This window comes from Pholis gunnellus (assembly GCF_910591455.1).
Source record: "Pholis gunnellus genome assembly, chromosome: 17".
Taxonomy (NCBI): Eukaryota; Metazoa; Chordata; class Actinopteri; order Perciformes; family Pholidae; genus Pholis; species Pholis gunnellus.
Genome location: NC_136544.1, coordinates 5,312,928 through 5,328,498, shown reverse-complemented (window position 1 = coordinate 5,328,498; position 15,571 = coordinate 5,312,928). Strand labels below are relative to the sequence as shown.

At 47.4% G+C, this 15,571-nt stretch overlaps 1 protein-coding gene across 1 annotated transcript in view; it reads right to left on the bottom strand.

Moving 5' to 3' along the window:
* LOC306709434 (microtubule-associated serine/threonine-protein kinase 1-like) overlaps positions 1-15,571 on the bottom strand; it is a gene marked incomplete at both ends in the record, with an annotated part of 36,413 nt that continues 20,842 nt past the window's right edge. The window contains 22 exons of the mRNA XM_079177569.1: positions 1-1,628; positions 2,206-2,396; positions 2,496-2,629; positions 2,737-2,859; positions 3,291-3,520; positions 3,607-3,831; positions 3,933-4,192; positions 4,326-4,486; positions 4,600-4,709; positions 4,804-4,926; positions 5,894-5,995; positions 6,100-6,265; positions 6,987-7,119; positions 7,260-7,398; positions 8,087-8,295; positions 8,434-8,510; positions 9,048-9,115; positions 9,200-9,332; positions 10,819-10,920; positions 12,161-12,370; positions 13,192-13,267; positions 14,281-14,441. Of these exons, the coding sequence (XP_079033695.1) occupies positions 1-1,628; positions 2,206-2,396; positions 2,496-2,629; positions 2,737-2,859; positions 3,291-3,520; positions 3,607-3,831; positions 3,933-4,192; positions 4,326-4,486; positions 4,600-4,709; positions 4,804-4,926; positions 5,894-5,995; positions 6,100-6,265; positions 6,987-7,119; positions 7,260-7,398; positions 8,087-8,295; positions 8,434-8,510; positions 9,048-9,115; positions 9,200-9,332; positions 10,819-10,920; positions 12,161-12,370; positions 13,192-13,267; positions 14,281-14,441 (4,761 nt within the window). The remainder of the gene's footprint in view (positions 1,629-2,205; positions 2,397-2,495; positions 2,630-2,736; positions 2,860-3,290; positions 3,521-3,606; positions 3,832-3,932; positions 4,193-4,325; positions 4,487-4,599; positions 4,710-4,803; positions 4,927-5,893; positions 5,996-6,099; positions 6,266-6,986; positions 7,120-7,259; positions 7,399-8,086; positions 8,296-8,433; positions 8,511-9,047; positions 9,116-9,199; positions 9,333-10,818; positions 10,921-12,160; positions 12,371-13,191; positions 13,268-14,280; positions 14,442-15,571) is intronic.

Genomic DNA, 15,571 nt, shown 5'->3' with positions numbered 1-15,571 from the left:
TCACGAGTGGTGCCTGGAGCCGCGGATGTTGCCTTTATCGGACTGGGCTGCACCGGCCAAGGCTGCCGCCTGAGCGCCGCGGCGGCCGCCCCCGGACGAGGAGTCTGGCTTCCCCGCCGCGCCTCCCCGCTTCTCGTCGCTCGTCTTGGAGGCGTCTCTCGCCTTGGCCCCCTCTTGCGAGCCCCCCTTCATGGGCCCGAGCACCGTCTTGGCCACGCTCGTGAGCTGGGTGACGAAGCTGGCCTTGTCCCCCGGCGGCATGGGGCGAGACTTGACCGAGCAGGGCGACGGCGCGTTGGAGGACGGCGACGTCGGGTTCTCCTCCAGGACCTCCAGGTGTGCCCGCTCCTCCTTGGCCCCCCCGCGGCAACTGTTCGACGCCTTCTCCGTTTTGGATCTGGCGTGGGTTTGAACCTGGGTGGGAATCGGGGGCGCGGGTCCTTTGACCTTGGTCGTCTCAGTCGCTTTGTCGATGCCACCGATGCCTCCCTTCTCTCCCGGTTCTGCGCCTTTTCGTGGCTTGGACTGCTCTGCAGACGATACTTTCTGCGTGTTTCCTTTGTCTGCACCTGCGGCGCCTTTAGCTTTCTCCTCAGTCTTCTCCTGAGCTTTAGTCGCAGGCCCTCCGTCTGTCTGAACACTCTGCTGCTTACTCTCTTGCTGCTGCAGGCCCTTTGATGTGCCGGGAGTTGGGATTTTCTCACCGAGCTTACTCTTGGAGACTGTTGCCTCACAACCTGAAGTGCCTGCTTTTTGAGCTTTGTTCCCTGGGCTCGGCTTGGCCTCCGTAGTGGATGAAACCAGCGCTGGACTTGACTTCGCTGCCGCTACACTTGTGTTGTTCTTAAGAGCCTCAGCTGTGGCTTTACTTGCATGAACTACGCCGGTCTTGGACTCGGCTTTGGCAGCCACGCTCTCGGTTTGCGAGCCGCCGAGCTCCGACGCCGCGGTCTGCGTGTCTTTCTCTCTCGGCGGGAGCAGGGTGTCGCGGCTGAGGGGCGACTCCTGCCTTCCCAGCCTCCTCGCGGGCTTCAGGCCTCCGATCTCCCCTCCCATGGGGGGAGAGGGGGAGGAGGAGGATGAAGGAGACGGGGGAGCGGGTCCGTTCTCTCCCTCCATCTCCAGCAGGCTTTGCAGACTGTGCTCGCAGTGGAAGGACTCTCTCCTGTAGTCCCCGTGCGCCACCTCCAGGCTGTGCTTGCGCAGCGACACCCCGCCGGTCAGAGGAGAGGGCGACGACGACGACGACGAGGAGGACGGCAGCATGGGCGCGCCCAGCTTCTCTGCTGACTGCACCCGCTGCAGCAAGGGGGACCTGGGCGGCTCGGCACTCTTGGGGCGAGGGCGGGAGACGGGGGGCGAGGAGTGCAGCTTGGCGGGGAACGTCTGCGTGGTGTTGGAGCTCCCCACCGTGTGGCCAGAGAGAGGCGGAGGGGAGGAGGTGGTCGGGGAGGGGGTGTGAGCCAGGGGGGACAGCGGGATGTTGCCGGCGGATTTGCAGCGGGCGGAGCGGTACTGGCGGTGGAGTTTGGGAGACAGGCCGTGCAGGGAGCTGGGCCTCATGTGGTGAGAGGCTGCGGGGGAGTTGGGCGTACTGGATGCCGGGGAGCTGCTCTGGGAGGAGGTGCCTGAGGAGAGAGGAGGAAATAAACTTTTGGATCACAATATGGTCAACTTTGTATTTTTTTTTTCTGTTGAGAATTAAAAATGTTCCCAGTAAAATGTGATTGTGTGTTTAATTCTCCAGTGTTTCTTTTGAAATATTCATTATCCTCCGAAAAAAAACGATAATAGATAATGACATAAGAGAAAAACGGGACGACATGAAACAAAGAGTCGCATAAGATCCCTTGAAATCCTTGTTTTCTCTGACCTCTAGTAGTGGTTTTAACTTTTCAAGTTGTTGTAGTGATGTCACGGTCTACTCCAGGGGGTGTTAGTACACTGTGATGTCACTGTTAGGTGTGGTTAAAAGGAGGAACGAAGCCCAGCCAACCACACTGAGCAGTGGTGCCGGACTTTAACGTCCACATTTACTTGACGACGAACAAAATGGAGGCCCACTCTTGAAAACATGTGTCCACAGCGCCACTAGTACACCCCATGTTTTGAGTTTTTAAGAATATATTCTCCATACTAAGTGACCCATCAGAGAGTTAAACCAGGTACGAAAAGAAGCTTGTGTTGTCGGCCTTCAATACTAACCCATGTACGGGGATTCAGCAAGAGTGGAGCGGTAACTCTGAGTGGGCGAGCGGGCGGAGAGGCTGTGGGTGGGGGAGCCCGGGAGACTGTCTCCGGACGACAGAGAGCGGTTTAAAGAGGAGAGGCTCCGGCTGGTGTGGAGCAGGTTGGACTGCTTGGTGATTTTCCTGAAGAGGGAGCTTCTCTTCTTCCTGAAAGGAGAAAAAAAACAAATGGTGAGGAGAATAAAAGCATGTAAAACATGAAAGACAGTGAATCCTTGTAATGAAATCTATACTGCAGTAACGCACTCTGGTCCCTCCTTGGCTCCTGTCCGCTTGCTGCGCCGTGCCATCTTGGATTTATAGCTGGACTTGCGGGCAGGACCCACTTTTATAGAGGTGTTCTCAAATGGAGTAGTTGTAACTGTCACCTTGTTTCCACTCTGTAGATAATATACATATATATATATAAAAGCACATTTTATTGGAGCCAATCCCATAAAGATCAGGCAATGGATATACAAGTTAGTTCGGTAGGTATAGTCCTCACCTTCAGGATGAGCTCCACCACCTCTGTATGGACCAGACCGTGGACCGACTCCCCGTTTACGTGAGTGATGAGGTCACCAGCGCTAAGACCAGCTTCCTGGGCGGGACCCCCGTCCTCCACATGCTGCGATTAGAACAAAAAGGCCGTTACACAGGAAAGCTATCTCCATGCTAAAGCTCTAAACCATGCTGGTAAACCACGTTCTAGAAAAGCTTGGTGAGCCATGTTTCAGATATCCATCATATTTCATATGGTGTTCCACAGGGTTTCATACTTGGTCCACTCATTTTTTCATTCTACAGGATTGTTCCCACTCAGACACATTATCTAAAAGTTCACAGCTATGCAGACGACGCACGACACTGGCAAAAGTCTTAGGTATCATCGAACCAAACTGTCAGTTAGCATGATACCAATGTGAGACCATAACTTGCTTTTTGTGATGCACCCTTTAGTTTGTTTCATACAATTGGATGTGAAGCACTTTGGAGCTGTATTGCATGTATGAAATATGCTTCGGAGAGAAAGTTGGATTATCTGCTCTGCTCTCTCACCCAGACCATGTGATGCAGGCTGTAAACGTCACTGTCTCCCATGTAGACTCTGATGGCTCGGAGCGTGAAGCCGTACTTCTTCCCCGAGCGGTGGATGGTGATTGGAGAATGCAGGACGTTGACCACGGGGGAGTAGTCTCTGCTGGGAGAAGAGTCCCGGGAGGACGGGTTGGACGAGAGGGAGCGAGGAGACATGGGGCTCGCCAGTGGGGAGGCGACATGTTGCTCCACTGAGGAGCGAGGGACGGAGTTCAGGTTTAAATGCGTTTTTTTTTTTACAGGTCATTCGCTGATGTCATGTAACCGGTGTGTTTACCTGCAGGAATGATGACAGACAGAGCCGTAGCGGAAGCGGATTTGATAACTTTGGTCCCCGGTCGTGGGTTACGTTTCTCCCCTTCAGCTGAGAGCTGCTGGTGGCGGACCCTCCGCAGCACCAGGTCCGTGGCGGCCCCACGGGGCCCCTGTGAGTCTGGAAGCCCCAGAACAGCGGCACCGCCCGTTAGAGGCAACGGCGCGTCAGCCGGTCTCAGAATCTTCTCTGTGGCATGGTAGCGACATGAAGCTCTCGTTATGAATTGTGATGAAACACAGTTTAGGGGCCACAAAGTGACATGGTGCTTTCTCAACTTTTCGTCTTACCTCCAGCTGTGAGCCCGTTGCCGTCTTTAAGGAGTGTTCTCAGATCGCCCTGAGAGGCGATGGCACCCATGGCTCCTTCCAGGGAAGCCCCTCTGGTCGTCACCGGAGGCTGCCTGCTGGGGACGGGCAGCTCGGAGTCCACTTCCAGAGGGGAGGCCAGGCGGTGCGTGTCCATGAGGGCGGAGAAGCGTCTCCGGGCCCCGGACGGCGGGCTGTAGTCGCTCTCGGTGAAGGAGGACTCGGAGCAGGATAAGCGCTTCCTGAGAAAAGAAAAGCAGTCAGACTTTTTGGTATGAAGTCATTCTCAAGCCATCTCAAAGTGGCGAGATGGACAAAAGAAACGACAAAGAAAAACAGCAAAACATGTCATTCTTCACTATTTTTTGAGCTCACATCTCAGGCGATCCAGTCCTCCAGCTCTTGTCCCTGAGGGTGAGGCTACCCAGGCTTTCTCTCTTGGCCACTCGATCCTCCCGGGGGACCTTGTGCTCCCGCAGGGTCACGCCAGGGGGTTTATGCTCCAGCTGGGACAGATGCTCCATGCTGCTGTACACCTGCGGGCCCACACAACAAGCAGACGGTTTGACATCGTCGTGTTCTGTGGACCGATTGTCATTTTGAACATTCTCAATGTAAAAAGAGTTTTGACGTGAATGCCCGGTCTGACCTTGCTGAAGCGAGGGGAGCAGGACGAGAAGCGATGTATCTCCACGGGCTCGTCGTCGTTGGTATCGTCCTCATCGTATGACTGCACGTGATGGTAGCGCTCAGAACGGGCTGGTGACGCAAAAGGTGGAGATTAACACGATAAGCTGCGAACTCTTCTACATTTACTGTATAGCTATCGTGGAATCCCGAGCAGTAGACTTACTGTCAAAATAACTGGTGTCTTCCTCAGACTCTAGGTGAGGGATGAACTCTGCCTTCTGTCTCAGCAGGCTGTTCCAGTTCACTTCTGTGAAGAAGGAGTGCTGCCTCACTTCAAACGCACCACCTAGAAGGCAGAGGATGGGAGGGGGGACGACGACGACAAAGACGGACAGGTAAGAACTGCGGCCCCTGAAGCGAGCAGAGGTACTTTGACCCAGACAGAAGTTGACTTATTTGGGTAAACTGAACTGGTGAGCCTACAGGCGGGACGCTAGTGTTCTAGGTCAGTGATTCCCAAGCAAAGGTACATTTAACGTTACCCCAGGGGGTACGTGGAGAGACTATGGACTAGCTCAGCTAATGTAAAAGATTGAAATTATGATTTAATACAAATAAAAATAAAAAGCCACAGATTGAGTAAACTGACACCAGAACACCACTTTTGAGATGGAGACAGTTAGTTAACAATAATGGATAAATGGTTGATATAGTTAGCTAATAATAATGGATAAATGGTTGATATAGTTAGCTAATAATAATGGATAAATGGTTGATATAGTTAGCTAATAATAATGAATAAATGGTTGATATAGTTAGCTAATAATAATGGATAAATGGTTGATATAGTTAGCTAATAATAATGGATAAATGGTTGATATAGTTAGCTAATAATAATGGATAAATGGTTGATATAGTTAGCTAACAATAATGAATAAATGGTTGATATAGTTAGCTAATAATAATGGATAAATGGTTGATATAGTTAGCTAATAATAATGGATAAATGGTTGATATAGTTAGCTAATAATAATGGATGAATGGTTGAAATTATTAGTTTAAAATACTGAATAAATGGTTGAAAAAGTCATCTTAAAATAATGGTTAGTATAGTTAGCTTAAAATAATGAATACATGTTAAAAAGAGTTAATAATAGATACATTGTTGTAAGGTAGTAAATGCAAACTCATCCAAACCGATAGATTTACCTCTAAAAATGAAAAAAAAAAGGACCAATGATTTAGGCCAAAATAGATACTGCAGAGTCCAGGAATAAAATAAGGGCTGAGAACCACTAGTCTAGGTGACTGACCTGTGCCCAGTCGAACCAGTGGATTGGTCTGCAGAAGGGAGGAGATCAGGTGCTGGGCGTCGAAAGGGAGCGCCTCGTCCCCTTCAGGCCACACTATGTCGTCTACAGCAGAAAGGAGAGAGAGAGAGGAGGACATGAGGAAACACGTGAGGGAAAGTGTGTCGAATAACGCTCATTCAACTTCAGACCTCTGATCCCTCACATACCTGTGATGACCTGGCCGAACAGCTCCTCTGGAGTGTCTCCAAAGAAAGGCACACAGCCCACCAGGAACTCATACAGGATGATGCCCATAGCCCACCAGTCCACTGGCTTCCCATAACCCCGACGGAGAATAACCTCCGGGGCGATGTACTCCGGAGTTCCGCACACCTGAAGGAAAAATGTATTTATTTATTTATTCAGCTGTGTGTTAGATTCTACAGGTTTGTGCATTTTTGCTGCCGATAAGCACTAACATTTATTGTAACATCTAATTTGACGTCACATGATTATATTTGGATGGTTGATCTGAAATAGAAATCTACTCAGATTCTAAACCAACTTGTCATATGATGTATTTTCTACCTTTTATTCTAAACTACCTGTGCATAACACATGGTTGCACATGTTTATGGAGCATGCGAGGGGTTTTCATGTGCAGATGGGAATGCACTGAATGCTAACGGATTTCCGGCCGCCGTAATGCGTTGGCGGAAAAAAAAAAAATGACGAGGCTTAGTCTCAAAGCGTGCGCGCCGAAGGAAAGGCTTCGAGAAAATAAAAATAATTTGATTCTAATGAGGTAAAACCGGCCTATTGTTCTGCCAACTGTTCTTCTTCACGCTTCAGATACGCCTGGCACACGAGGACGGGGGAATATCTTTGCATAGAGATGAAGATATCAAAGGACGTTTTATATATAAACTTTACTCTGGAGAGTCTGCACTGTGGTACAGCCCCAAAAAAAAGACACAATTTACAGCTACATTGCATGTGTGTGATTATTTTAATACATTGAGGTAAATCAAAAATACTTTAATAAATGGTCCATGTGACATTTGGCTCCTTGAGTTCTTTCGAATGGACTTGAGTCATTTGTATGTTGTCTTACCTGTTTATCCAAGAACTCCCGAGTGTCCTTCTCTATGTGTCCCTCATACAAGTTGGTGGTCAGACTCATCAGACCCATCTTAGACAGGCCGAAGTCTGTGAGCTTGATGTGGCCCATTGAGGTAATCAGGAGGCTGAGAACATAAAAACAGCAAAGTGAACACATACGAGCTTTATTTACACTCTTTTGGAAGAGTAAAAAAAAAAAAAAAAATAGCAAGTGTTCTTGTAACGCATCGTCCCAATTTGCATCATCTCTTTGCGAATCTCTTACTTGTCGGGCTTGAGGTCACGGTGCACGATGCCGTAGTTGTGCAAGTACTCCAGCGCGAGGACGGTCTCTGCAAAGTACATGCGCGCCATCTCCACGGGCAGAGCCCCGATGTTCTTCAGCAGAGTGGCACAGTCTCCACCTGCACCGGCACAGTTCATGATTCGATTAGTCTCGCCGCTGACCTCGGCAATTACCGCCCCCACGTCTCCTGGACCGTTTAAGGCTTCCACGCGGACACAACAGAGCGCACTCTGTGTGACTTCAATTCTGGAGGTTATGACGACTGCGCTGACACGAGTCATTCCTCATTCAAATATTGTTTTTAAGCTTTCAAGTCTACTGCCACAAACAGTATGTTCTACATAGTGATTGTTAAAGTAAACTGTTGTAGCACAAACAAATCAACAGCCTTCATAGATGTTCTACTAACAGGAAATTATGCAATACGTGCAAAATCTGAATTGGGAGTGCAACATGTCGGTCTTCAAATGTAATGCTATTCTTTTCTTTCGGGAGCTGTTTCATCACCACAAACAATTGATTAGATTTATTTTTCCTCCAGCTGGGGGCAGCGCCTCCATTTCCTCGCCCCGTTGCATTGTGGGAGAATAGCGTCCATCGTCAGCACAATCAAAAAACAACCATGTTTAGAACGCCAACCGTCTAGTTTGAGCAGTTGTGAATTTGTACTTTTTTTTCCCCAGTGAGAGCACACTACGTACTCAAAACCTGCTTAGAATAAGTGTGAAGAGTGGATGTGGGACACACATCCTTCCTTATACTTATTCAAGATTGAGACACACACACACACACAGATATATTCTTACCCTCTACGTACTCCATGACCATGCAGAGGTGCCGGCGGGTTTCAAAGGAACAGAACATGGAGACGACAAAGGGATTCTCCGCGAAGGTGAGGATGTCTCTCTCCACGAAGGCCTGCTGGATTTGGTTCCTCAGGATCAGGTTTTGCTTATTGATCTTCTTCATGGCAAACCGCTGGCGGGTCTCCAGATGACGCACCAGGTACACAGCACTGGTGCACACACACACACACACACACACACACACACACACACACACACACACACACACACACACACGTTATTCTTGTCCCGCATGCCTGACTTTACAGATGTAATGTAAGTACGCCCTAACGCTCTACTCTACTCACCCGTACGCTCCATTACTGATCAGCTTGATGGTCTGGAAGTCTACTTCTTCTGGTGCTTTCATCGCTCTCATCTTACCCTGCGGGTCAAAGATCACAATGCTGATATTAAAAATGATCCAGCGTGAAATCGAACAGACCGACAAATGATATAAATCATTCCCGTTGTCTCATTGTCCTGAAGTTTCATGGCACCGTAAGTTTAGTGACGCACATTTAAACCATCGGTACAGAGAACTCTGGTTCGGACTATACGCTCCTTCCTCTCGTCTAATCTTTTTTTTGCCCACTTAGCTTAATTTTGGCAGTTGGAGGCGTGCCTAATGCAAGAGGGATGGCCCACAGATTCAAGGAGAGGGGGGGGGGGGGTATCCTGTTTTTTATGCTTCAACATTAATTAGCTAAATTAGATGTGTGTATATACGCCAAGTCATTAGCAGATGAAGCAGACATTTTCTGTGAAACGTCACTCTGCAAAAATAAACTAGAATAACCGCCCTGCGGTGGTACGCCTGCCTCCAACCAGTCAAGTTACAGTTTACATGTCTGTTGATGGATGTGGGGACGGAACGAGCGTTGGAGAGACGACCACATTTAGGATCAATCTCGGATCTCACCTCCGTCGAGTCATCTGTTTCGGGCGTCAGCGGCCCCTCGCTGTCGTAACTGTCGAGGTTTACCATATCTGATGAGAAACATGTAAACCAGCTGTCAGCTCATTCCTTTTTCTGATAAGTTACATCTGTGCGTTTCTGTCTCTCCCCCTCACCTTCAATGGGGTCTCTGGTCAGTCCCAGCTGGCTGATGATGTAACGAGGAATGTCCGTCTTCATCAAGTGACCCTCCTTGGCGTGGTCCTCCGCCGCCTCCAGCAGGTGGTAGAACTCCTCGGGATTAAACTCCTGGAAACCAGAGCATGAAGACGTCAGCGTGATGTCGTCAGGTGGAAACATTTTTTTTTTTTTTAGAGCTGCTCCATTAAATTGCTTGCGGATAAACTGGTTTAAATGTAAATCAGAATTTCTTTTCCATATCCAAGTAAAGCCGCCTTGGCTGCTTTTAGCAGTTGTTTGATGATTCACTGCCTCTGGAGCAGCTCCAAGACCTGTTTCTGGAAGACACCATCACTGCAGTCTGTTCAGCCTCGGCAGAGACTTGGATTCTGTTTTAGGGCTGATTTCCCATTGAAAGCTACACTTTACAAGCTGTATGTTCTATTTAATCATACACCAGTCAGCCAATCAGCCCAGATCATTAGGCCAGTGCAGACCAGCAGCAAAACGGTAGAAATACAGAAACTAGGTATCATTTATATTTATTATAAAGCTGAAGAATTTGATTTCAATCCTCTTGTAACTATACCATGCCCACACATTCCATTCCACTGGGAAATAAACCACAGTACAGTAAATGAAGACACCCTAACCTCCATTTCACAGTGACTTTAGGTTTGCCGACACACTTCCTCAACCTGATAGTGTCACATTCTGCCACAATGTCAGGCATCTGGAGAGTTGGGAACATTTCTGACTGGTTATTTTAACTCCATTTCGCTTGTTAGTATTAAAACTGAATGAGAAAGGTTGCTATTCCGCGCCTCTTTTTGCTCAAATTAAATGGTTGTTAGTGTGATAGTAAACAAACAAAAGTTCCATCGCATGCTGAGCAATGAGGCACAAAAACCCGGAGTCTGAACCTCCAGAGCTAATTCCTGAGGCCGCATGCTGACATGTTGGATTGCAGAGGACTGTTTCATCCATTGCACCACTCCGGAAACTCCCGGCAGCTGATCCAAAAACCTGGATACTAGCGAACTGCAGCGAAATGCATAAAACGAGGTTTGGAAATTACATCGACGTATCAATTCTCCATGACTCGGTTTCCGCTGTCGCTCGTAATCAAATACTACGAGGAAAAAACGGTGGCATGACTCATTGAGTGGGACGCAAAGACGGTTATAAAACCACACACACACACACACATACCAGAGAAACAACCAGACAAACACACACATAGACATCCTCCAACTTTAAGTGACACCATGGTCACGGTCTGAGTCAGGCGGGAAGGCGGTCCGGGCAGCAGGGGGCCGCCGACTGGTATTAGTCGCACTGTGGCGAGACAAATTCTAATCTAAATGCAAATGCATTCGCCATCCAGACGGACTGGACCAGGCTCTTTAAGTTTGATTTCCTGCCCCCGCTGTGTGGTACATCAGAGTGCTTAAATGCCTTTAATCGGCAAACAAACAAGTGTCTGTGCCCATGTTTATCTAGAGAAAATCGATTTGTGTTAAGTCACAAGAGGGACGTGAACCGTGGAAATGTTCTGCGATGAAGGGCAGGATAAGGATTGCGAACGTGGCAGCGGGACAGGACGTTATCTTACCAGACACTCCAGAAGCCTGGCCGGTCGGGAGATGAGGATGAGAAGCTTCTTCGCCAGCTCCGTGACAAAGGCCACCTCGGTGCTCTCTGAACGCTCGAAGGCCTGTCAGAGAGAGAGAGACGCAGCGGCAGAAAGAGAGAAGATTTACATTAACATTTGCAAAGTTCTGACACCGTTGAGAATATCTCATCGTGAAAAAACAGCCGATACTATCGAGCCAAAACCAGGCAACCCTGAAGACTCACAGCGATCTAATCAAGCCGCTAAAATGAGGTTGGCGATGAAATTGCCTGATACCTGTTATCTGCTCCGAGCACAATTAGCCGGCATTTACCGCAGCAAATTCCAATCTCGTCTCCTCTCAAAGGCATCACAGGTTTGAGTGAAATTAGAAGACTTGAGCCGACTCTACCCATCAATAACCTTCCACGGCATCCCAGTGCATCGCTCATTCAGAAAGATATATTTGTTTCTGGGTCTGTTTTGCTTCACTTTGCCCAGGGGTACCACCTGAAGCTTTTCAATGCTAGTGAAATACGATACCTGAGTTTTTGTACCAATACTAAAATGATATGTTGATATTTTCAAACAGAAGAAACCAATGTTCTGAAATGTTAACATTGGTGATAATTATTTTATGTAAACCTTAAATAATACATTTTTTGATCACAACAAGCTCTAAACACGGAGATATTATCAACACATAAAGCTGATGGCAAACGTGTTAGCAAGTGCTTGTTTACACATCCCGCAGACACAAAGCAACTCTAGTGCTCATTGGGAATCATGTTTGTGTTCATGTGATGAATGGGAAGTCGATATTCCCGCTCCTTTTGGCTCTGTTTTGGGACATTACCAAGCACTCCTGTGGGAAACATCTGGCTCTTTAGCTTTAGCTAGATGCTCCGCTACGTTCCCGAGCTAGTCGCTCACTTTGTTTGTCTTCGGTTTGGTGCAGTGCGCAGGTAGCGTTCAGTGGGTTTTTAAAGATGTTTCAAGGCAAACGGCTGCTGCTGAACATATAATTCATGAGAGCCGTGAGACTGAACCAAAACAGTTAACGATGCAGGCTGTGAAACGAAAATAATGAGCTAAAAGACGCTAAAACGCGCCATAGAGCTGAAATGCAGACTTCAACTGTCGGGTTTCCCATTGTTTGTATCAAAATGTTAATGGAAAGTGCAGATATAGACTTTTTTTCTCAAACTATAATTTTGTTACTGCCACTCAAAAGATGTTGCGGTTTGATACCCAGCTCTGATGCAAATGAACTCATTAGTGCTTACTTGGTGCATTGCTTTTACATGAGTTCGTCGGGCATTGTATCTTTTCTGTAACTCACATCCTGAAGAAGCTTCTCCAGGTTCTCCTGCAGCTCAAAGAAGTACACAGAGGTGATGAGGCCCTCGCGGGATTTGGCCAGGCAGTCTCTGGACAGCTCAGCTATCTGGTGGTGAATGAAGCTGAGGACTCCATCGGCCAGCGGAAGAACGTTTTCCGGAGAGAAAGCCTGGAGGAACTCGGCCAGCCTCCCCTCCATCTGTGCTGTGGCCTGGTGGATATCCCGAAAGGCGGAAAGGGAGCACGAGAGAACAGGAACAACAGAGAAGGAGACGGTGAGGATGGGGAGCGGGAGTAGAAGCGGCAGGGATTAAAGTTCAAAAAAAATATTTCTTTAGAAGACCCAGAGCTATGTGACCGGAAAGTTCAGAAAGCAATTTAATTTGTGCCTCAGACAGTGTGGCGCTGCTGCTTTACACTGACTTCAATGCAACGGCAATTTTTTTCCTCCATTTGACTTGTGTGAGGAAAAGCCCAAAGAGCTTTTTACCTCGAATGAACTCCAAACATTACTGCCCAATTTCCTAAGGCTCGATTTTTATCTCTGTGGAAGCTGTCGGCCCGCTTCCTTTTGATACCGACCTCAGTCAGCCAAGAGTGTGAAAGGAAGAGAAATGAGGCAAAAGAGAAAGTCTCTTTTGTTTAACTGTTCACGGCTGTGGCAGCATTTCTAAGTGCACTAAGCCAAATATCCTCTCTGACAGGGTATCGCGACTTGGCAGTGCCACATAATCCTGTTTGCTATGGTTTAACGACCCCCATGGCTCCTGTTTTTATTTGATTTAGATTTTTTGTGTTTACTGTGCATTTGTTATACACAGATCCCTGAACATGCTAAATCATAATTATACCCCCTTTTTATTTCTCTAAAATATGAGCTCTGACTAAATAGGATTAGAACGTTATTGTGGCTTGAAAGATTGGTTTAGTGCTCAGTCGGCTTAAGGATTTGCTCACTGTTTTGTATATTTTTATGGAATATGATGTTTATCACGAAGCAGACTTGTGTGTGTGTGTGTGTGTACGACTCACCTTCGGAAAGCGCTCTTTGTACACATGGTTCATCATGACTATCTCATTATCATAGCAGGAGGAGGAGCGTCCTGGGCTGGGGAGGGCAGAAAAACATGGAATATAGTTCAAAACATTTCGCTTTTCAAATAAAAATTGGTTATTATGTGTTTTCTGTAATAAAGAACACATCTGAACCGTGTTTAAGATTAGATTAGCACTAAAAACTATCCAATAAAAAGACAAAGTAGTTAGTAGTTCATGTATGTCTAGACAAGTTCAACATTAAAGTGAGACTAAAAGTAAAAATACCACATTTACCCTCTTAAAAATGAAAGACAAAGGAATTAAAATGCTCAGTTCAATTCACTGGCTTTTTCTGCTGCAGCCTTCCTGGTTTGGTACAGGGTAGCTTATTGGAGCTAATGTTAGCTGACTTCTTTTCCCTCTGCAATTGTAACTTTAGGCTCGCTTTAAGTGAGGTAATTGAACTGTTTACTACTTGCTGAACTGATAATGCTAATACTAACACTCAGTGTAACAGAGGTACAATAAAAGGCAGCAAAATGGCCCTTATAGTGCAACATCTATATCATTTATAGTTTGCTAACATTAGCCCACATAAGCTACTGGTTTTCATGATAAATTCAACATTTTAGTTTTTAAGAGGAACGTGTTATTGCTTCTTTAAAATAGTCTCACTTCAACAACGAGCTTGTCTCGATACGTCAGTTACAAAGCAGCATCCAGCTGAAGTTTGCTAACATTGGCTAACCTTAGCTTCCATAAGTTACTGGTCATACTAAACCCAGAAGGCTGTGACCTTATTTCTAAGTTAGTTCCTGAGTCTCTAAAATTGATGACCTTGTCTTGATATACACACAGCACTAACTTTCTCTATTCATTGGTTAATTTCACGTGCTGATCAACTCAGACATGTTAGCTTTAAACCAGGAACATTCAGGAGGTTATATAAAAGCAATAACGAGATCAAGCAGGGGCAACCCCTGTAAATCTGCTTATAGAGAGTTCTTTTAAAAAAAGAGGATAGTGCTTTTGGGCAGCTCATGCCACTGTTTTAATCTCATGGGTGGTGATGGTGGTGCTGACCTGAGGCTGCGGGAGCGCGGGCGCATGTGGGGAGAGCAGTGGCCCCCATCGTCATCCGTGATGCTCTCGGTGCTGCCAAAGTGCTTGGATAAGAAGTGGAGCTCGTCCATGGTGGGCTGGAAGGGCAGCTGGTGCAGCCGCTCCTGAGAGGAGCTGGAGGACTGGAGAGCGAGGGAAAAGGAAGAGGAAGAGGAAGAGGAGGCAGGAGCAAAGGGGTGGAGGAGGAAGAGGAAGCAGGCGAGGGCGGGGAGAGGAGGGGAAGCAGAGGAAGCAGAGGGAGAGGTTGGCAGATGAGGCCAAGAAAAGGGAATGTTAGAGCGGGTAGAGTTGGACGAACAGCCCCCCTTAATATTCTGTCTACTAATAGATACATTATTACAATATTTGCAGACCTTGTGCACACCGCCGATGACAAACTGAGATTTTAAAAGTGAACGAAGGTGTCCAATGAGCCTTGGGTCAGACCGATCAATCTGTCTCATAGACCAACCTTCGTCTCGCCCCGTCATTTGCCTTCATCAGAGCCATGAGACCCGGACCTCGTCCACTTACTTTGCTGACCGAAAGATCGATCCCCGATCAATCACAGGTGACAGACTTAACTGGAAATGGTCAGACTTGAAAGGGTGGATGAAGCAAGAGAGGAGACTCAATTTCCCTTCGGGTTTTTCATGCATGTCCTACTGATTGCGTTGAGGTCGCTCCACCCATCCATTTCTCTGAACCACTGTCTCGGCAAGCGGGGAGTTTATGGAGAGTTATGTTCCAGGCTAGCTGTTTCCCCTTGTTTCCAGTCTTTGTGCTAAGCTAACAGGTTGCTGGCAGTAGATTCATATTTACGGCAGAAACGTGAGAGCGGTGTCAATCTCCTCATATAACTGTTGGCAAGAACGCAATTCATGAAACCACGCTATCATTCAGTGACGGAGTCTTTTGTTGTGGAAATCTTTTGTATCTTTTAATGGATCAGGGAACTGAGGAGCAGACGGAGCTGACGCTAACACTGTGCACCACAACTCCGTCTCATTTATAAAAGTCAAGTATTAATTCAATAAAATATCCTTTTACTTCTAATTATAGTGTCTGGCTGTGTTAAAATTGGAGCAGAATGTGCTCCATCTCATGCCGGTTTCTCCCTCTTATCCCACCGGCTTGGCACTCATCACCCCCCCCCCCACCCCACCCCACCCCCGTCTACAGCCAGATGGAGAGCAGGAACCGGGCCTCTGACGTAGCGGTTATGCAACAAGACACACCGAAAGAAAACGAGGGGGAGAAAAAGAAGTGATGC